At 44.6% G+C, this 21967-nt stretch overlaps 6 protein-coding genes across 7 annotated transcripts; 4 read left to right on the top strand and 2 right to left on the bottom strand.

Annotated features, from left to right (window-relative positions):
- Positions 1-608: 608 nt before the first annotated feature.
- Positions 609-3237, top strand: LOC125767362 (peroxiredoxin 1). The gene is made up of 2 exons (XM_049433856.1): positions 609-814; positions 2197-3237. Exon 2 carries the CDS (start codon positions 2210-2212, stop codon positions 2798-2800), a length of 591 nt encoding a protein of 196 aa, XP_049289813.1. The 5' UTR covers positions 609-814; positions 2197-2209; the 3' UTR covers positions 2801-3237.
- Positions 3181-8202, bottom strand: LOC125767320 (serine/threonine-protein kinase PITSLRE). The gene is made up of 2 exons (XM_049433793.1): positions 5342-8202; positions 3181-5258 (listed from the first exon to the last, which is right to left on the bottom strand). Exons 1-2 carry the CDS (start codon positions 8135-8137, stop codon positions 5154-5156), a joined length of 2901 nt encoding a protein of 966 aa, XP_049289750.1. The 5' UTR covers positions 8138-8202; the 3' UTR covers positions 3181-5153.
- On the top strand, positions 8198-9370 carry LOC125767359 (distal membrane-arm assembly complex protein 2). Its single transcript, XM_049433853.1, has 2 exons — positions 8198-8817; positions 8903-9370. The coding sequence occupies exons 1-2, from the start codon at positions 8399-8401 to the stop codon at positions 9315-9317; spliced, it is 834 nt and encodes a 277-aa protein (XP_049289810.1). The 5' UTR covers positions 8198-8398; the 3' UTR covers positions 9318-9370.
- A 79-nt stretch (positions 9371-9449) lies between these two features.
- On the top strand, positions 9450-10720 carry LOC125767357 (vacuolar protein sorting-associated protein 26C). The gene is made up of 3 exons (XM_049433851.1): positions 9450-9652; positions 9717-10473; positions 10539-10720. Exons 1-3 carry the CDS (start codon positions 9596-9598, stop codon positions 10622-10624), a joined length of 900 nt encoding a protein of 299 aa, XP_049289808.1. The 5' UTR covers positions 9450-9595; the 3' UTR covers positions 10625-10720.
- LOC125767321 (coiled-coil-helix-coiled-coil-helix domain-containing protein 7) lies at positions 10717-14396 on the bottom strand. Of its 2 annotated transcripts, XM_049433794.1 has the most exons (4): positions 14267-14280; positions 14100-14198; positions 11877-13980; positions 10717-11783 (listed from the first exon to the last, which is right to left on the bottom strand). In XM_049433794.1, the coding sequence occupies exons 3-4, from the start codon at positions 13518-13520 to the stop codon at positions 10737-10739; spliced, it is 2691 nt and encodes an 896-aa protein (XP_049289751.1). In that variant the 5' UTR covers positions 13521-13980; positions 14100-14198; positions 14267-14280; the 3' UTR covers positions 10717-10736. The 2 variants fall into 2 exon arrangements, with proteins under 2 accessions (XP_049289751.1, XP_049289752.1); XM_049433795.1 differs by lacking the exon at positions 10717-11783 and having other exon boundaries at positions 13802-14032; positions 14267-14396.
- LOC125767351 (phosphotriesterase-related protein) lies at positions 13942-16740 on the top strand. Its single transcript, XM_049433844.1, has 4 exons — positions 13942-14052; positions 15059-15357; positions 15455-16356; positions 16432-16740. Exons 2-4 carry the CDS (start codon positions 15339-15341, stop codon positions 16567-16569), a joined length of 1059 nt encoding a protein of 352 aa, XP_049289801.1. The 5' UTR covers positions 13942-14052; positions 15059-15338; the 3' UTR covers positions 16570-16740.
- Positions 16741-21967: the final 5227 nt, after the last annotated feature.

The raw sequence follows: 21967 nt of genomic DNA on the forward strand, positions 1-21967 counted from the left end.
GGAGCTATTCGCGAAAGCTCCTACGGATCGCCAATCTTTGACCTGTGGTCGATAGATGGCACCAATTGCTACATTTTCTTCTTCGACGGCCATGCCCTCAGGTGTCTGTGTCTCGAAACATAATTAAAAAACACGCAACCGATTTCGAACCACCCTGCACGAAAAAAAGTCACTCAAATGAGTGCCCGTGAGTGGGGGGGGGTCGTGTTTCAGACTTTAGCCCTTGTATGCGTGGACAACTGACAGCTCCAAAGTTCTTTTGTTCTCTCGTCGCCGGCTCGTAACCCATATATCTGGGTTACGAGCCGGCGACGCAGCAAACTCATTTTCGCTTCAACTCATTTTCGTTTCAACTCACGTATTTACTCTTTTTGCAACTCGACTCACCACGGCTATATGCTTATACACTCATGAATGAGTAAATAAAAAAAGAGTCGCTAAAACTCATCGTGGTGAGTGAACGCAACTCGATTTTTAATTCACTATCTCACTCTTACTCACTTTGCGCATCTCTACGTCAAGTGGAGAAATGTCAATTTGCTCTAGACGACTTCACCTTCTATAATGTATATACCTTAGTTGCAGAACTAAAGTTCAAATTATGACCATCCATACAAACATTGTTCTCAGAAGGAAAACCCCGGTCGAACTGAACGCACGTACGTTGGCAGCGCTCCGTGTTTTACTGTGAATTTTACCGTGCATTTGTGACTGTGTGTACGCGTGTGTTGTGTTGCCGGCATTTTGGTGCAGTAAAATCACGAAGCAATTTGTGTAATACAATCCCAAAGTTTTCCCGTTGTGTGTCTGCAAGGTAATTATTAAATCAGCTCAAATAGAAGGGAATTGCTTGCTTAATTAACGATTTGCGAAAGATGATGAAATAGTTTAGAAATTGGATTTCACAATTCGGGTTGAAATGTTAACAAAGAATAAGGGATTGCAATTGGTTTTCTAAGAAATTTACCGCATTTTGCTCTTGTATGTTTGGACGCTATCGTGTACAATACACCGCTTTTTTGGACTGACGCCAAATTACATCCAAACGAAAAAGCCATTTTCTTTTAGCTTTTTTAGCTTTGCTCATCCAATCATCAAGCCGACACTGCCGGAATTCAATCGATTTTCCATCGGAATGCTTATGCTATTGTTTCCATGGCTATAGCGAGGATGATGGAGATTTTTCAATTGGGTTTGGCATTCCGTTTCTATGACAATTGTGTTGTAAATCTCCATTCGCGAATGCGAGGAACCAACTACTGCCCCCTCTCGGGTTTCTAGCATTTTCTATACACTCGATAACGCATAGTGACGAAGGGGGGCAATAGTTTGAATCATTCGCTTTCCACTCCACACGGATCTCCTTCACTTTCTACGTTTTTAATACCTCGTAATCGAAAATCCGTCTCACGCGTTAGCTAGAAGCTCATGGATGGATGGAAGGAAGGATGGTTACAATCGGTGCCGCGTCTGTCTCGCAGCAAGATTAGATGAGGTAGAGACGAATAGGTAAAACCCTTCCAGTGCTTTCCGCGACAGCAGGATGAGCGTCATTACTTTCCTCTCGGGGAGGCTCCCATCATGATCTCTGATCGTGTCGCGCAGCGCCATCTTTTTTTAGGTTATTTTTTCCCATCGGGGCAGCTAATGATTGACTGCTTTTTTTTTAATGGTGGACACTTGAAACACTCCGAAAGACGTGTGTGCGGTGGAAGGTTCTCGTACAAAAGTGAAAGTATCGTACGATTGCGTTAGTGCTTCAATATCGACCGGCACTTATCCCCCGTGCTTACGTTGATTGTTTTTGCAGAAAAAAAAAAGTTTGACTAAAAATCTTTCCATTAAAACCAGCATATTGAAGAGCAACCAGCATTGGTTGCTACACAAAGCAAAGTTTACGAAGAGCGCGTAAGTGTTGGATTTTCAGCACGTTTGCTTTCTTACGCATTCGTCGCCCTGGAAACAACACAATAGGAGAATTACGCAACTACCGGCAAAAGCTGGCATTACTCATAACCGGTTCTTTCGCAGAGAGCGTGGAAAATCAGAGAAGGCAATGATGAATTTTGTTCGCTGAATGCGTCATCGTTTTGCTGTTCGTTCATATTAACGGAAAGTTATTCACTTAAGAAATAATAATCTTAATAATTATCTTTCTTACAATGTTTCTTCCCTTTGTTTTTTGCTTTCAACTAGTTTTGAACCAATCATGCCAGTTCCGGAGCTCCAGAAACCCGCACCCGCCTTCAAGGGTACCGCCGTCGTGAACGGAGAGTTTAAAGAAATCAGCCTGTCCGACTACAAGGGCAAATATGTGGTGCTGTTCTTCTATCCGCTCGACTTTACCTTCGTCTGTCCGACCGAAATCGTCGCGTTCTCGGATCGCGTCAAAGATTTCCAGGCGAAACAGTGCGAGGTGATCGCCTGCTCGACCGATAGCCACTTTACGCATCTGGCCTGGATCAATACGCCGCGCAAGCAGGGTGGTTTGGGCGAGCTGAACATTCCACTGCTCGCGGACAAATCGATGAAGATCGCACGGGACTACGGTGTGCTGCAGGAAGAGTCCGGCGTACCATTCCGCGGTCTGTTCATCATCGACGATAAGGGCAATCTGCGGCAGGTGACGGTAAACGATCTGCCGGTCGGACGCAGCGTTGACGAGACGTTGCGCCTGGTGGAAGCGTTCCGCTACACCGATACGTACGGTGAGGTATGCCCGGCCAACTGGAAGCCTGGCAGCAAAACGATGGTTGCCGATCCGACCAAATCGAAGGAATATTTCAATGCTGTTAACTAAGGGCAAGAGCATTGAGGGTTTTTTTCTCTCCTTCTTCTAAGAGTGCGCGGTTGATCTCTGCTAGCCAGAAGAGTCTCTTCCCCATATCGTCTGTACGAATTAGCGACAGAAATACAATAAGAATCTTTGGAACGGCTGACAGTTTTCCAGCGGTGATAGCCAGATCTTTTTAAAAGAGAGCTCAGTAATTTAAAACAAAAACCCCCAACACTTTAATTTTATGTGGAACAAACGCTCTTTTAGAAACACCGTACCCACAATAAAACATTCTCCAGGTTGAACTTGAAACGAAAGCCCGGCGAAACAGGCGATAATAATATACACAAAAAGCTGTGAAAACGAACAGAAGTTTAGATGGTAAAAAATATCGTACGACTGTACCCCCCCATCCCATGAGCTGAGAGCAATAAAATGGAATAATAAAGTATTGATTTTTTTGTAGAACATTCCTGTTGTTCGTTTCTTTTAATCATTTGCTCCGAAATTGTTGTATTCGTTTTTCTTCCTAATGTGTTAAATTATTGCTTTTTAATAATAGCGCCATTGCATCACTAACTAGACGAAACAATCCATTCGAATTGTGAAATTTGTATAATTTCCCAGCATACTTCTGGCCGTGATAAGAAACCAGTGTGTTGTTGGTCACGTTTCCGTTGATAACCACATTCCCACCCGATAAGCATTATCAAATTTGGCTCCCGAGAGAGAGGAAGAGAGTTCCGGAAGTTCAAGCACCTTGTCTAGAGAGGAAAGAAAAGTATCATTTCTTCCGTATCGATCCGCAATATCTTCGATTTGTTTATTTTATTATCATATTAGATTGCAAGGCCAGTAGCGTTTCGCTTGGTTCGTTCGTTCGGCACGCGCGCTTATTTGCATTCCATTGGAATACGCAAATACAACAGCGGCCGCTTCATTATGTGTGGGTCAATTTTGTCATTAGCACATGTGCCGCGCTGTGTAACTGTTCTCAACCGAAAGGCACTTCGAGCCAAGTAAGTGTCCAAACAGCTCAATTAGTACGTACTACCGCTTTTGCCCCTGCTTTTCAACAACCTCACTGCCACTCACAAGTAACTTATTGCATATAATTAAAATGTGTCATGATACTTTCAAGATTCGAATCAAAAGAACAATATGGCAATTAGTACGGGAGACCTACGGCTAGAAAGTAACGCAACATAATTACTCATTCTGATAATTAACCGTAAATGGTGTCCCTTCAATTGTTCGAATTTCTGAACCATTTCTTTGATAACCTTCCCATCGTCAAGAAATTGACCACCTGTTCCGCCACAATGAGACCGCCGGCCGAGATAACCTTCTTGCGAGACTGATAAAATGGACAACGTTGGCATGAATGAAGCCCAACAGTGGATGTATCATCGCCGGGTTACGGGTGGTAACGTAATCGTAAAATGCTTACGAAACCGGTTTACTTCTTTCTGCGTGGTTGATTGCACCTTGTACGTTCCCCTCCTGATAAAAAATAGCATAGTTTTTTTTTCATTTGCTTATTATTCACTTTCATTGCCATGGGCAGAGGTCCGGTTTTTTTTATCTGCTTTAAAATCGTTATTTTTATTATCAGCTAAGAAGCCGTAATCTGCGTGAGAAAATGGTGTACACCAAGACGTGCCCGGTGGAAGGTGATTAAAATTTCATTCATAAATTTTTGCTTCACAATCTATTATTTATTCTTTTTTGTTACCTTTTTGTAGAACGAATATAGGGGATGTAGGAAAATTCTTTTCGTAATACATGTTTGTAGGAATTCTTTTTTATAGAGAGAGCCGTAATAAAAAGTTTATGGCTTACTGTGGGAGTTCTCTGAACCGCTCATGGCTGTGTGCCATCATATGACAATGTCGAATTAATTTGTATATTTATTTTTTAAACGACGTGCTGCATAGTCCTCTCGATAATCGGAAACCTCGTGTCACTGTTCTATCCGTATTGAGGGCCTAAAAGTTGTTGTAAAAAAGCCTAAAAGCAGACAGAATCATCCCGTGCTACGCTACTGACATATGAACTGAAACGTCCACCGTATTTCAATAATTTCAAGAATAATTTCAACCTTCGCGATAAATGTTTCGAGTGGAAAAGATTCCTTATTCAGGAGAATGACTGGTTGCTCGTTTTATTCTAATACCTATATGACAAATTTTACCTTTATTTCATATCGATTAAACGCTTACAATAAAGTCTACAGCCTAATTTACCTGTTCCAATCTATACATGCACTATTTACGTTGAAGAAACGGATGAAAAACCAAACTCATAACAGTCAACCGTGCTCGGTACAAGTAGCGTCACGCTACTTCAACCCAAACCCGGATGACAGCTCGTGCCCTCAGAACTTTAAACTGAACCCGGGTCCCATGGCAAGCTGTCGCGATTCGGCGTACGTTGTACCGCCGAGATGAAACCCGGCATTATCTGGCACTGCATCATCGCCCTAAAATGAGAGAGAGGGAAAAAAAACAATGAATTAGTACGGGAAAGTCTCGCAAACGATTTTGACACTCCCTCAACACATACCAGCTTCTTAAACTCTCCTCCACCGCTCGGTGGTTTGGGGCTGGAAGCGAGTGCCTTCTTCAAGCCGAGTTCACTCTTCGCCGGCCAGGTTGGAAACATTGCCGGATCGATCGGTAGCGGTAGCTCCTTGAAGTAGTTGTGCTGCAGCGCAACCTCAGCCGTTAGGCGCTGTTTCGGATCGAACGTAAGCAACCCCTGCAGCAGCGATATGCCCAGCTCGCTGGTAAGGTGGGAGAACTTTTTGCGCAAGTTCGACACCGGATACTCGGTGAATGTCATTTTCTGTACCGCCGGCAGTTCGTTGTAACCGGGCCATATTTTTTCGTTCGGTGTGCCCAGATCCTTAAAGATGCGGTTCAGCTGATCGATCTCGGTTTTGCCCGGGAAGAGGGCCGCCATCGAAAGGAACTCGGCAAAGATGCAACCCACGGACCAGATATCGATGGGTGTGGAATATTCTTTGCAGCAGAGCAGCAGCTCCGGTGCACGGTACCAGAGCGTTACCACGATCGAGGTGTACGGTTTGAGCGGTGATCCGTACTCACGGGCGAGCCCAAAATCACCCACCTTCAGGATGCCTTTGTGCGAAAGCAGTAGGTTGGAGGTTTTCAGATCCCGGTGCAGTATCCAGTTGTCGTGCAGATGGGCTACGGCACGGAGCAATTGTTGGGTGAGACACTTTACCTCGCCCGGAAGGAATACCTGCTTCTTGTGTTTCATCGTTTCCATGAGCGATTTCAGATCGTGCTCAACGTAATCCATCACGATGAAGATTTTGTCCATGTTGCTGCCGACCACGATTTCGCGCACGGTTACAATGTTCGGGTGCTGTCCCTTCAGCAGGGTGTTAATTTCCCTCAGCGATGTGATCGGGAAGCCTTCCTTTTCTTTCTCCATCTTCAGCCGCTTCAGGGCCACTATCTCCTCCGTGCGTTTGTCCCTTGCCCGATATACCACCCCGTACGTGCCCTCCTCGATGCGGTTAAGGCAGAGGAATTCTTCCACCGATCGGCAACCTTGTATGCCGGGAAAGTATGGAGGTAGTGTGTCCTTAACCTCAACTTCCTGCGTCACATCGGCGGTAGCTTTCTCCCCTTCGCCGGTCGCTTTTCGCTCCTCGTTACCATTATCATCACCTTCGCCGGGATGCTTCTTCGTGTCTGGCTCTCTCGAAAGGCTACGACTACTTCCCGAACTGCGACTATCGTGTCCTTCGTGACGGCGATTTCTACGCGGACTTCTAGAACGACTCCGTGATCCAGATTCCGAACCATCGCGTGAGTGAGTTTGTGAGCGTGACTGGCTGTCACGGTAGGAATCCGAATTACGCCGATCCGATTTTGCAAGATCGCCCACCGATAGAGGACTCTCTGGTGGATGTTCTTCGTCCTCTTCGCGAGCCTCAGAATCTACAGAAACGTGTGATGAGCTCGTTGGCGAATGTGAAGATCCACGTCCACGATTTCGGTGCCGTGTTCGCTCCCGTCCTCGATCGATTCTTCGCTTAACGCCTCTCTTATCGCTTGTCCTTCTCTCTTCCGCACGCTCGTCACCCGGCACCATCTCGACATCATCGTCCTCGTACGGATGTTCTTCCTCGTCCATTTCCCCATCATCATCCTCATCCTCATCGGACTCTTCCTCGTCCGAGTGTGATTCGGATTCACTTCCCCTGCCACGTTCCTCTTCCTTGCGCAATCGTCGCGCTTCCAGCTCTTCACGCGCCAGTTCCTTTCTGCGAAGCATTTCACGGTCAGCTTCCAGCAGTTTCGCACGTCGTTCGTCTTGTTCTTTTTCTTCCGCCGTCCGGGGTACATTTGGCGGTTGCTGAGCCGGATGACTGTGGTGATGATGCTGATAATGATGGTGCTCTGGACTCTCGAGAATCTCCACCACCTCTGCAGTACGTCTGCGATCACCATGATGTCGTGGCCGGTCTCGTTCCCGTTCGCGCACATCATTTCCCTCATCTTCCTCACGGTGCCTACGGTGCGGATGCTGTTCCCGCCGGCGATGATCTCGCTTCTCGGCGTAATATTCCGCCTCTTCCGGATGCATCTCCGCATGCTCCTGATGCATCTCGCGATGTTCCCGCTCTCGACCATCGCCTCGCTTGGAATCGCGTCGGTTCTTCTTGTGCAACAGACGGGTTCGTAAATCTTCCATAATTTTCTCCGGATCGGTTGCTTTTTCCTCCGCCGCCCGTCGTTGCTTTTCACTGTACTCACGTTCCCGTTCCCTGTCACGATCGGACCGTTCGCCACGGTGTTCCCGTTCACGATCACGATCGCGTTCCCGCTTGCTGTGATACGTTTCACGCAACTCTCCGTAGAATGGATTCATTTCGTACCTGGAAGAATGATGTTTGTCCCGATTGCTGGCATCTCGGCTGCTGCCACTTCGATCCCTTCCACTGCTACCGCCGGTACGTGACGACGAACCCTGACCAGAGTGTCGATGCTGCTCACGCCCACTTGCCTGATGGTCACGTTCTCGTTCGCGGTAGTATTGCTCCCGTTCCATACGATTGCTGCCTCTATCACCACGGCGGTCACCACGCTCCCGATCGCGGTCACTTTCCCGTTCCGTCATCATGTGATGTCGATGGTGCTGTTGATCCTTCGCGTGTCGCCGGTCCTTTCCTTTCTTATCCTTGCGCTTGCTCATACCATAGTAGGCGCTGCTCGCCTGCGGTGGTTTGATGTCTAGCGAATCCGTCGTTTCCTCGTCGTCGGAAGGGCTAAGCTCTACGCCACTCATCACTTGTCCATCTTCGCTTTGTTCGGCATCACTCATGATTTTCTGGAAATAACACAAAACTAGCTTCACAATGCGCTGCTACTTTTACGGCGATGCATTCGTTGACATTGGCAAAACTGTCAAACATTCGCTTGCAGAAAGAAACTGTCAAAACGCCGATTGCACTGCTATGCCACCTGGGTTCATGTGAGGAAGGAAAAGGTAAACAAACGATCCTTCGAGGTACAAATCACATCGTGGGCATCAATATTGGATTGGTAAAGTAATTTACAACAAACCTAACTATTGCACGGAGCAATGTACAAGCTAGTCAGACAAACTATTAAGGTCCCGGTTGCGATAAATCGTGCTAGTGTTCACAAAGGCCCGTCAACAGATATAACACCCATTGGGCCGAAAGTAGAACTTGATCCGGATATTGAAAAGCGCATTCAGGATGATAAACGACGTCTCCAGTGGCGTACGGCGTACTCAGAGCGGCAGGATAGCTTCTACAGTGCATTCAAACTGTTTGCCACAGAGAATCGTAATTCCGAACTGGTAGAAAAGATGCAACAACCGATCGATTTATCACCCAGTGCGATTCTCGAATGGTGGCAAAAGAGGCGCACCACCATAGAGGCACACATGCAAAAGTTTCTCCCCGAACGGCATGCTACACTGGGGGATGATATAGCGACAGCTCACTTCATCGTACATCGTGGTGGTTCCGTAAGGTAAAACTAATGGTGGCACTGTTGTGTAACATCGCGTTTAAAAGAGAGGCTCATCTGATAGCGCAATACCTTTGTTACTTTTTAGGTTTCGTGGTAGCACGAATTGGATTCAAAAGGACGAAGATGATGAGTACGATCTACCCCGCCATCATGTGCCAGGGATGGTGCTGGAAGAGGTGCGCTGCGATGGAATGACACTATTTTACGAAGGCATGGAAAATATCCAGAAATTGCTGCGCTTGAAGCACCTCTCTTTCGAAAATGTGACGCTATTTAACGACTGGTATCTCGATCGGATCTCCGGCAATACGTTACCTTCACTGGAGAAGCTAAATTTGCGCGGAACGGCCATTACCCATCGTGGGCTAAATTGCTTGTATCGTTTGCCGAGCTTGAAGCTGCTGCTGATAGATGATCCGGAAAAGGACATTTTGTGGAAGCTGACGGTGGCTATGCTTGAGGAATGGAATCCAAACTTGCGGGTTGTCTCGAGTGAATAAATTGATACAGCAAAGAGAATTTGAAAATAAACTTATCGTAGCAAACCAAGAAACTGTATGAACCTGGTGTTTCCATGTAAATAAAGGCGCACCTTAGTCTGTACGAATCGTGGCACACCGGTCTGTCAGCGAATGTTTTGTTTGTGTTCGTACAGCAAATTTTGCTGGAACTCTTATCAGTGCAAGGGATTGTGTGTTTTTTAGGACATGGATTTGGGGTGTTGAAAAATCAGAATCTTGTACGTAGGACATTCGCAGTTGCTGCGTAAATACACGAGATGTCAATTACTGTAGAAATTAAGCTTCGCCGAGCGAATAAAGTTTACTACGAAGGGGTACGTAGTACGTTTCATCGCGAAACCAAACCTAATAATAAATGGTACACTATCTTTACCGCAGGAAACGGTTTCGGGAGTGGTTCAGATCGTTTGTGGATCCGAAACGAAGCATGACGGTATTGTGCTCACACTGGAAGGCTCGGTGAACCTTCAAATCAGCAACAAGAATGTGGGAATCTTCGAAGCATTGTACAACAGTGTCAAACCGATCACCCTCCTCAACCAGCACTCCGATCTTGCACCGTCCGGGAAGCTACCCATCGGTACGAGCGAATTTCCATTCGAATTTCCTCTCATCTGTCCGAAAGAACCGAAAACGCTGTACGAAACGTATCACGGTGTGTTCGTTAACATCACGTACATGCTGCGGTGTGACATCAAGCGTAGCTTTCTGGCCAAAAGTGTGCAAAAGACGCAACAGTTCATCATCCAGTATCGGCCAGTAGTGGAACGTCCCGCAAAGGAGGTACAATTCTCGATCAGTCCCGACACGCTACAAAAAACGGCAAAGGAACGCATTTCTATTCCACGGTTTCTGATTTCCGGCACGCTCGATTCGACTGACTGTTGCGTTACGAAACCATTCACCGGAAGCGTGACGGTGCATCATACGGAGGTGGCCATTAAGTCGATCGAAATACAGCTGGTGCGGGTGGAAACGTGCGGCTGTGCCGAGGGTTATTCGCGTGACCCAACCGAGATACAGAACATTCAGATTGCGGACGGCAATGTGTGTCCGAAGGTGGCGATACCGATCTACATGACGCTGCCAAGGCTGTTCACATGTCCCACGTTGATAACAAAGAATTTTAAAGTTGGTAAGCTACAAATAAGATATTACAAAAAAATGCACGAATTTGTAACGTACTTTCTTTCGTTTTAGAATTTGAAGTGAATCTCGTTATAATTTTCGGTGATGATTATCTGGTGACGGAAAACTTTCAAATACTCCTGAACAGAACGGCGTAAAGTATGTTTTGGCAGGAGAAGTTGTCCTCATTCCAACGGTTTGATTTTCGAAAGCAATAAAATAATCAGTGAAACACCTACACTCGGTAAGATGAATCTGTGGAACGCTTTATTAGCTGCTGGATTGTTCTCTCGTATGATCCAGCTTAGAATTAAGGCATTTTAGCTTAATTGCTATACGCTTCCTTATGTAAAGCTCTACCAAATCTCGTCCCATGCGGGGATGACGTTCGTTAATGAAGGCAATTAAATCTTTAACCAAGCCAGGCTTTTTATCCTGTACCGTATTGCGCAGGTACGATTCAAGCCTTTTGGCCTGTTCCATCCAAATGGCTGAAGGTGTGATACAAGATAAATTATCCCCATCGAATGGTTTGATAACATACTGCTCATTGTTGTGCTCAATGGTAACAGACCGATCGCCGAGATATTCATACTTATGACCCAATCGAGCTACGGCCAACTGTGTAAGAAAGTCACAGGCATTATGCTCGGACACGTCGCGTATATCTGAATCGGGTAGATCCTCTTGTCGACGAAGATTTTTAAGGGAAATTTCACCCATAAAGCTTCCCCGTTGTAGAAGTGCATTTGTAGCATGAGACTCTTGTCCCACGGAAAGGACAGCCGAGCAAAGCTGGAAAAGAACATCGTTTACCGAATATATTTTCGGTGTGTGATCTAACATCTGTTGCAATTTTCGAATCGTTTCGTTCATCGGTATTGTGCTCATACGTAACATTGGTATGCCTTTGATATTTTGCTCGGGATATTTGTTCCTTAAATCGATAGGCAGCTTGCGCATTGTGTTGATGGACATAAGCACGGCTTGTGAAAGAAAATCATTGTCCGTATTTAACCAGCGGATCGTTTCCATCACATCGAACATTCCATCCAGCACGATGTTCTGCTCATCTTCACACACTCCGTACGGCAGGTTGGTGATAAGCTGTTGTCTCACTTCAGAATCTTCCTCCGAATGACTCGTAGCCGTGCATAGCTCGTACCAGTCGACGAACAGATCGAAAAGTGTAGTCAACGTGGAGAGCAAACCTCCATCACCTTCTTCGTCGTTTGCGAGCATTCGCAAGGTATTTGTCGTTGTGGAAGATATAAATTGCCGCGACAGGACGGAATCGTACGTTATATCTTGCAGAATCTGAAATAGTGAAACACGCACACACACACACACACACACACACACAATCGGATTATTAAACAGTGACATCTTTAAATAAATAAGCGCTCATACCTTTTTGCTAAGATATCGTTCGTAGATTGCACCACTGCTGCTGCTTTCTTCAGACGCAAATGATTGTCTCGTATTGAGCAACGGCATTAAAGTGGCACTGGTAATCGGTAGGTTGTTTTCCTGCATTACGAATCCATCTTCGATTAGTGCCCGATGAATGGCGACCAACGTTCGGTCGGGACAGGCGTACAAATAAATCGAATGGCCCGTAGCCGGATGTCGGATAAAGTGTTGTTCACTGTTAACGTTCAATGCGCGCCATACGTCTGCCGCTTCGCGATCACAGTCGGTCGTTATGGCAACCACCTTGTAACCGATTTCATGCAGATCGGTGACTATTTTTTCCACCAATTCTCTGCAAACGATGAGATCGAAATCGATGTGAACAATCTGCTGCCAGGTGGCAAATATTCCCTGCACTGTAAGACAATGTAGTTGCGCGTTTGGTCCAACAATTTGATCACGCTTGCAGTCGTAATGGTATCGGACGGGAGTGTTGATACGAACCAGATTTAGTGTGCAGATAAGTTCGATTTCTTTTAAGGTTGATGCTCGTAACTGTAAGATGCGCATAGCTGTTGCATTGTGACCCGTTTCCAGATAAACGCTGTGAATCCAACGTTCGATTTGTGAAGCATCCGGAAGAGGATAGCGTAGCTGTTTGCGTACGAAATCGTACGCTTCCTTACTGATGCACCTTAGTCTGAGTGCTTGAACTAGCTCATTTTCAGTCCACAGCACCTGAAGCGAAGATTCTTCCGTTTGATCCGACATTCCGGCCATAATCGTTGCAAGCTGCCCTTCTCCGAACCGACCAGATAAAATTTCCGTTATACGCTCATTGACATGACGATTTTCGTGATCCTTCAGCTCTTGCAACGAAATCGCCGTGTTCACCATTTCCGCTTTGGCAAAGTTGATCTTTTCTGTCTTACGATCGATCGTACGTTGAAGCTGTGCTATATGTATTCGCTGGCGCGTGGTTTCCTGTTCGAGATCTTCGATTCGTTGCACCATTTCCGGCTGGCTCATGTATGACAAAGTATTGCTGGACAGATTTCGACCTAAAGGTTCCTGTGTCGGGGCAGACGAATCCTCATCGGCACGCTTTCGAAACGGATACACGATCTCTTCCTTCACGGGTATTTGACCGTTCAGAAGTTTATTGACCTGCTCTTTACGCTTCTGGCGATCTTCCTCTTCGCTGGACTGAGTATTCAGCTTTCGCTTTAACTGCTGTTTTGTAGTGTGAATTGTTGGCACTGCATTCTTCTTCAACGCCATCCGTTTGGTGCCGTACAGTAGTTCCGCTCGCAGATCGCGCTCGAAGCATTCCGGTGCGAAGTGATTACTGCAAATGAACTTGTACGCTAGCGCGGGCATGCTTTCTTTGGAAAGGTCACAAAACTCGAGCCACTGATCGAAACGTTGCGCGTTGGCCGGAAATTTATGATACGTAATGCGCTCAAACGCATCGTCCGTTTGTGTGTCCGTTATGGTGGAACGGTTTTGGCACAGCAGGCAGCTCCTCATTGGACTACTCTTGCTGCTTTTGGCCATGGTTTGAAAAGAGAATTGTGGGTACACATCGAGCACAAATTTGTTACAACAGCTAATGCGCGAGGCGAGTACGGTCAGTGACATTTGTTTGTTTACAAAACACCCGGCAAATAAACGTTGCCCCAGGTGGCATTTCAGTTAAAGGGACAACAGCGACAAGAGGTTTCTGTTATTTTTTAAAAATTTCCCATCATTATGAAATGTAGGATTTGTAGGAACAAAAATGGTTTGAAAATATATGCTTTTTCTATTTTATATAACAACCATAAGTGGTATTCCCTGCTAGCTCAAGCCATAAAAATGCAGAACGGATGTTTTCTTCTCTTCATGGTGTTGCAAATACAAAGTCGAAACGTCACAACGTGTTGTGTTTCCGCGCAAAAACAGTGTGTATTTCCCGGGATAGTAGCTTTGGGCTCTAGTTCCTACAATCTATCAGCAAACGAAAAACAAATCCTAACATTTTACCTTTCCCTTGTGATAGTTTTTCACGTCGGTTTAGTTTTCATATATTCGGCTTTAATGCTTTCCCGGTCAGCAACATCTGGAAGGTAAGGGAAGATTCCGTTCGCTCGCCGATCAGCACGCACTTTATTCTAGAGTTCAGAATTTCGGGGTAGGTTACGATTGAGCCAATTTTGGTTACTATCTACTGTTACATACCCAAAATTCTTTGCAATTATTGTAGTTTGCATAATACAGCTCGCATTTGCCATGATCGAAGTTGTTCTTGCTGAGACATTTGTACGATAGTTCTTGTTCCTAGAAAAAGGAGCAGAAGGAAAACTTTACTTATGAACAGATTTTACGGAAGTGTAACGAAAACTTACTTTTAAACATGGATTGTTTTTTTCAGCATCGTAATTTTTCGGCATTGTGGAGTAGTTTTGTTGGTGGGTCGTGTTTGTGTAGAACAAACGAAACAGCTGACTTTGACAGTTGTGTTGTGTACATTTTCGAGGGGTAGGAATGCCCTAATGTTTAGGTTTTGGAAAATGATGCAATTTTAAATTGTGTTAACTATTTTTTTGTTTAGTTCCGTTACTATCATATCGTTAGTATATTTTATAAAATCTTTATAAATCCCTAGTATTTAAGTACTATAATGACTGCTAGTACTACAACTCATTTTTAAATGGTTCGAAATTATGGTTCAAACACTGCTGTACTTAAAGCAAAATGAAGATTGAGATTGTTTCACGAACGTGTCTACATCATCCTTGTTTTTTAATTATTCAACGTTGAAGTTGTTTATTTTTTACCGGCATCAACACGAGATAACGAGCCACGGTTCATTGGTTCAACATTCTCGCCGAAAAGACAAGAGTTTGGTTCTTTTCCTTCCGTAACGAAGTACACAAGCTTACCATACGTTGATAAACAACTTTTTTTGTTGCTGTTTATCGAAGGATGGGATTATCCATCCAAAATAAAACGCATGATAGAATAAAGTGCATTTCCACCCTCTCAAATGTGGGTCAGATATGTATGATCATTGACCAACGTTAAACAACACTAACAAGACATCATTATGCACTTTTTTCTTCATAGTATTTAAGGTACAATATTTGAAAGATAAATAAAAAAAATGATGATCTTTCGAATTTGTTTTCATCTTTTAGCACCCATCCCCCACAGACACAGCAAAAGCCAGCTCTAAAGTCGCGTAGATAAGACGCGCCGAGATAACGAGCGCATCACTTGCTGCCCTGGTTCAGCAGTGTTGGTTCCAGCACAGCAGTGGGGTCAATTATCGTGTCGCGTGAGGTGGATGAATATAAAACAGTTCGTCTCCGATCACGTCTCAAGCAGTATTAAAATAGTCTTCCACCAGTAACACAAAACAGAAGGGTGCATTAGCAACAGGTTAAAGGGGGGGCCAGCCATCACTAGCGCGATATCATGATGAAGGTACAAACAGGTAAGCAGTGGGAAGCAAAATTAATACGGAATGCAAACGATTGCAGCACGAATTCATTGCGAATTGTTTATCTTTTGTATGTTGTTTAATTTTACAGTGCGTGGCCCGGTGGATCCGGAGCAGCTGGGGTACACCCTGACGCATGAGCACTTTTCGCTCAACTTCGATAAGATGTACTCGGCCCCACCGGATGCGGTGGAGGAATTCGTTAGCAAGCGAATTACGCTGGAAAACGTTGGCTACGTGAAGCAGTACCCGTACAGCAGTCGGTACAACATTAACTTTGAAGATTTCGATACGCATCAGGCGGTGGCGAAGGATTTGGCCGCATATAAAAAGTTTGGTGGTGGTGCAATCGTTGAGAATACGTCGCACGGGCTTGGCCGTAACTTGAAGCTGATGCATGAAGTGTCGACGGGTGCGAATGTGCACGTGATCGCCGGCACTGGTCATTATATTCACGCGATGCAAGATGAAACAACGCACGGCATGAGTGTGGAGCAGATGGTGGATCTGTACACGAAGGAACTTCTATTTGGCGTCGAAGTCCCCGGGCTAGACGAACCGGTAAAGTGTGGCTTTATCGGTGAGGTCGGTAGCGGTTGGCCGATCACTCATTTCGAGCGTAACGCTATTCAAGCAACGGCAGAAGTACAGGCCGCTATCGGCTGTGGTGTTTCGTTCCATCCGGGACGCGAACGAGATGCCCCGTACGAGATCGTACGTCTATATCTGGAAGCGGGTGGAAGCGCGTCCAAGTGCATTATGTCGCATCTGGATAGAACGCTGTTTAAAGATGAGGATTTGCTAGAGTTTGCCAAGCTGGGTACGTACCTGCAGTTCGATCTGTTCGGTACGGAGTGTTCGTACTATCAGCTGAATCCGGAATCGTACATGCAATCGGACGAGCAGCGTATCCAGAAAATTGTACGTCTAATTCGTGAGGGTTATACGGAGCGAATTCTCATGTCACATGACATACACACCAAACATCGGCTGGTAAGTATGCAGCGACGGAAAAAGTGGAAAATTTATCGTGAGAATAACCTGAGGACGATATTGTTTTCTTTGCAGACGCACTTCGGTGGGCATGGTTATAGTCACATACTGAACAATGTACTGATGCGATTCTCGCTGCGTGGTATCGACATTAAGACGGTCGATACGATGACCATCAGCAATCCGGCACGCTGGCTAGAGATGAAGATTTAAGCCCGTAGCTTCTGTAAGGTAATTAGGGCTGTGTCGGAACCTAGGGCCAGTATTATTACTAGTAGCCTGTTTCGCAAAGGTCAAAGGTGCAGAAACAATCCGGGTTCCGTGGTGTTCCGCTCCAGAAGTGCACTGTTAAAATAAACGACCCAACAGCTCTAGTTTGTGCTACAGCGCGTCAACTTTTATATTCCATTCTGTGGAAGTGCGTAAAAGTGTCATTCCCTAGCGGGAAACGTGATTCTTATTAGCTTTGACCTAACTCCTTGCCTTTGCCACGGGAAATAGAACGAAATGACGCTTTAGTTTCCCTTTTTGCACGAAACCATCCTGTAGTTCGTAACGATGTGCAGTTTCTGCTCGTGCATCGTTCCAGCACTGGGTTGGAAAGGTTGATTGTCCTTTCTTTACTTCCCTCCTTCCTGTACCCCTTTGCGTGTTTTGCTTCTAGTTCGGTCTCCGGTACTCCCCCCCCTCCTCCCAAAAACAACACAACAGGGATTGAAGAACCGTCGGCTATCCGGGCAGGAACACTCTTCCGCTCGCGTACGGAGGCGCAAGTGCCTTAGTTTGTTTTCTTATCTTTATTACTACTTCATAAAAGTTTCACAATATAAATTTAAATTTTCCACACCCACAGAGTTTCCCTGTTGCCGAACAGTTTCTACCACCACCCGGGAAGAAACCCGCCAGAAACCGGAACTATGCACTGTGAGGGAGAATCATTTATTCGTGCATTTCGTACACAACGTTCAGCGTTTCAGCTCCATTCACTCCACTGGTGGACCCCTTTTTGTTATGGCATCACTTTGTTTTTCCTCGGTGATTTTGCTCGGTGGACATCTTTTGTTTGTTTCACCGGCTCTGACTGTTGAGTGTGCCGGAGCACATGAGGGAATTGAGTGTAGCAGGAAGTTTTGCAGGACACCTTCTACCTGTTTCGGGGTATGGATGCGAAACGAAAACGGGGTCACTACTTTGCATTCGGAGATTCTTTCCCGCACGAAATCGAATAATGAAATTTGTCTTCCATCCCCAACGTCCATCCTCCGCCGCGGGAGTGGATATTTGGCCAAAAAAAACTTTATCTTCTACCGAGGCGGTTTTCGTATGGTTTCGTACAGCAGGTTACGTCAATTGTTTTCACAATCGGAAGATACGGTGAATATTCCGAAGCATTGGCAAGGGTACGTACGCCCGAGGGCATTGTTGGCAAAACCCAGCAACAATGTTTCTTGTAGTCAGTTTTATACTTTTTTTTACACTCTTTCGGGCGTGGCGGGAAGAAAAAGGATTTTCATTTGCGTTTATTTTCTGCCTTCTAAACCTTCGCTGAGTGAAGTGACTTTTCTAAAGATCATTTGCATCAATTATGATGACCGGTACCGGTTTGGTACCGGTAACGCGCGCTCCAGGGAATGCTGTAGATTTGGGAGAGTTTTGTTTTTTTTTATGCGCTTTCTTAGTAGAAAGTCGTACTTTTTTTGTTCTTCTTCCTATCATTTGCACAAAAAACTTTTGTTCACGGTTGTATAAGTTCTGGTCGCGAAAATGCATTACTATTAATGCGGGGGAAAAATCAATGAGAAAAGTTTCGGGCGTGGATGAATTCAATCAAGGTTGACCGTGCCTTTATTCTGCTATAACCCCTTTTTCGGTTTTTTTTTCGGGTATATATATATTTATTTGCACGTCGCTGTTTCTATGCTTCTATTATTAAGTTTCACAGTATGATGGGTTTGTTTTTACGAGCCCTTGAAGAGTACGAAATAAAACTCTTAGTGCAAGTCGTCAACATTTCATATCGAAACCTTCAAAACAAACCGAAGGTCAAGAGTTACGCATTCGTTACAGACGAATAAAACCTGGTAAGAACCTTTTTTGCAATATTTGTGCTCATGAAATCTGTACATGATGGCTTGAACGATGGGCGCGTAAGGTGTGGGAAAGATGGCGCCAGCTTTCAATGTAGATTTAAAGTATTTTTTTCTTCTATATTTACAGAGTAAAATTGGTCTTATGTATGCGTTCTTTTCAAGCTGAAGTGGATTTTTACATTCTGGATCTTGGTCAGAATTGTAAAGAAGATTCTATTCGAATGATTTTTTTAACTGACTCATCCGTTAGCTCGAATAACTCGAGACGTTTGTAAGTTAAGAAAGCTTTACACAAAATCGATTTTAACAAGCAATTTAAAAACAAAGAGGAAAGATTCCACATACGTATTGATATATTCCACTTCAAGTTGGAAAGCATCTAAAAATGGTTGCAATTCGACCAACGTATTTCAGACGTTAGGTTTGAAAGTTTTTAAAATATAATTTTGATTTTGTTAGTAATTTGTTATTAATTTTTATTTTCGCTTATATTTCTACTTATCACATTTGCTTTATCTGTAAGACAGAAGCCGACTTCATCATCAAATTAAATATTTATTTAGCAGCGGTTTTTGTTGATTATTTTACCTCGGGAACATTGTGCATACAAAAAAACATTTTAAATCATCATTCCACTGTTAATCAATACTGCCAGTAAATCGGTACCGCCCAAAACATTAGCCGTGTGCCATTAAAAGCAACTTTTCCTTCGTATAAGCTTCCTCGGGGGAGCACACCATAAACCATTTAATTGCCCCATGCTCGGAATGACAAAAAAACGAACACGACCGTCCACCGACCGTAGTTCAAGGATTCGACGAAATGAACCTCACGGGATATGTGTTTGTGTGTTTGCCACGCGTTAGTAGCTCAGCTTCTCTGTTGGTAGCCGAAACAAGTGTATGCCCAGAAGGAAGCTGGGGTTTCTTTACGATGAAACATAATCCTTTTATAGCGCGGGATAGTGCACGATTTCCTGGCATCATCAGCTGTGGCGCGATCTCTAACGGATCGTATTTAACGGTCCGTTTGTAGCAACCCATAGCAAACACCGCGTGTCAATCGTATCCACCAGGGTCGGCCAATGTGAGCATTTACAAAGGAATAAATTCCAAAAAAAAAAGAATTTCTCCTTGGTGGAGGCGCCCGGTGGTTTGTGAGAAGTAAGTAAATTCCAAAAAATTCTCCTTGGTGGAGGCGCCCGGTGGTTTGTGAGAAGTAAGTAAATTCCAAAAAATTCTCCTTGGTGGAGCCGCCCGGTGGTTTGTGAGAAGGAAGGGAGTGTGGTACTAAAATGGCAAAAGTGAGACATTTCCTCATTGCCGCCCGCTTCCTTGCGCTGAAGCGTGCCGTAAATGGGATTTGTTTACGTTTGCCATTGGCGATGGCCAATTTATGAGGTGCTGAAAATCGATCAGCAGCTTTATAGTACCGCAGAGACTTTAACGATTAAAGGCAAAATTGGATTGAAGGAAATAATAACAAAAAAAATATATATTAAGGATTAAGTGTTTGTTTTCCACCATTCTGAAGATGGAAGGTTTGCTTCCGTTCAAGTATCCTCTTGACACTTGAAACTCTATATCGAGTGATTCACAATCCATCCAGTCGCTCGATGACACTTTGCACTTGGAAAACTGGAATCGGTATGATGAAAAAAAGCATTCCGGTGTCCCCGATTGCTGATGCCCAGTGAGTACCGGTGAGAGTATTCAGAAATGATTAGAAAAGGGGATATTTCTCCACCAACTAGGGCACAGAAAATGGGGGATATTTTCCAGTGCGCATGGGCAGTGGTTCCCATTTCCAGTTTGTGACGGTGTATCCTTTCCGTTGCGTTCCAGCCAGATGTGTTTCGTATGAAGGATAAGAAAAAAAACCACTCAAACACACACACTTTGGAAGGCAAGATTTGTGATGGTTTGTTTATGTGCTACGAGAAACCGTTCACATCAGATCATCCGTAAAACCCCGAGCGCGGGGAGTTATGTTTGAAGTTTGGAGGTGAACTAAGGATATTCCCCTTGCTAGAACGGTAGGCGAAACTTTTCTCGGGCAGGGTAAAATTTCTTCCCCAAAAAACCTGTCACACGTCTTGCACAATATTATGGTGCAGGAAGTTTGGAAAGTTTTTAGTTCCCGGTTACTGTGACTAACGGTGAGGCAGGCAAGTGTGCTCCAGTTTTTGGGGATTTCATCCTGTTGCACACAAACGATGTCACATTCCTTCAGGCTCCTGCTTTACTATTACGTTTCACCTTCGTAACTCCAAACTATTCCGTACGCTTTTTACCTTCATTACACTTTTAAATAGGTGGTTAAAATGGATAGGGTTAATTCTTTGGAAGAAAAAACAAAAGCACACCCCAACCCATTTAGTGGATCGGAATAGGTCGGATGGTTAAATGCAAAAAGAAAAGGGAAACACAGAACAGTGTTTAAAGATTTATGACAATTTACCCGGAAAGGTTCATGCATCAATGGGCTGATGTTTATTTCGGGGGTGTGTGCTTTCCCCCCCATTGCGTAACGGAGTTAGGCAAAAGGAGTTATGGGGAGTTACGAGTTGATATATCTTGCATGACAAGAACCTGGGCCATGTTAATACTAGATGATTATGGATTAAATTTCACCACCGGGTTGCGGAAACAGAATACCCATGCACGGCTAGAAGGATACAGTGCATACATGGTTGAGTTGCATCTCCCGGCCATTTGCAGCGAAAGCTGGCTGCTGTTTAGCGTTCGACTTAGTTTGTTTGCATTATTAAAAAGTTTCTCGCCGTGCCCAACTTGTTGTGTTGGGTGATTCCCGCGAGATTGCAATCATGATGATGCTAATGTTGCTAGTGTACAGGGCTAAAGAACTTGCAACTAGATGTGGATGATGAGGGTATTTTATTTTACCGGAGATAAGACCATATACGTGAGCACACGACAAAAAGACGTCCATACACAAGAACGTTCAAAGTAAGGAAATATTAAATGCATCTTTGTGAAGAAGTTACAAAGAGACATTAAGTAAGCTCAGATCAGGCTAATATATACCAATCCTTCATCCCTTTAAGATGCTAGCTGCTTTAATTAGCGTACCCAAAATATGAACTATTAGAGTTTATTGAGAAATCTTCCATAATTACTTGCCTATCAGTGATGGAACTCACCATCACGGCACGATCGAACACAATCGCTTCCGGGGTTACTTTACGATGCAAAATGGTTTATGCATGGAAGGCTCCACACTAATAATTGCCATGGACCTGCTGGTTATAATAAATCTTGCATAATGCCACCGCTAGTTCGTAGATGTACGGTGGTCTCTCCCTAACGGAGGGATGTTACTAAAACCAACCATAGCTGTACGGTTCATATCGACCACAGGCCTAGCTCCGGTAGCTTTACGTCGTAATTGCACTCCGAAGGCTTCCGGGAGTGCAATTTTTGGGTATGCTACTACTGCTGTATGGGATAAATTTAATCGAATCAAGCTTGATAAAAGCGTTCCACAATAAGCTTACTGAA

This window comes from Anopheles funestus, chromosome 3RL, assembly GCF_943734845.2.
Source record: "Anopheles funestus chromosome 3RL, idAnoFuneDA-416_04, whole genome shotgun sequence".
Lineage (NCBI taxonomy): Eukaryota > Metazoa > Arthropoda > Insecta > Diptera > Culicidae > Anopheles > Anopheles funestus.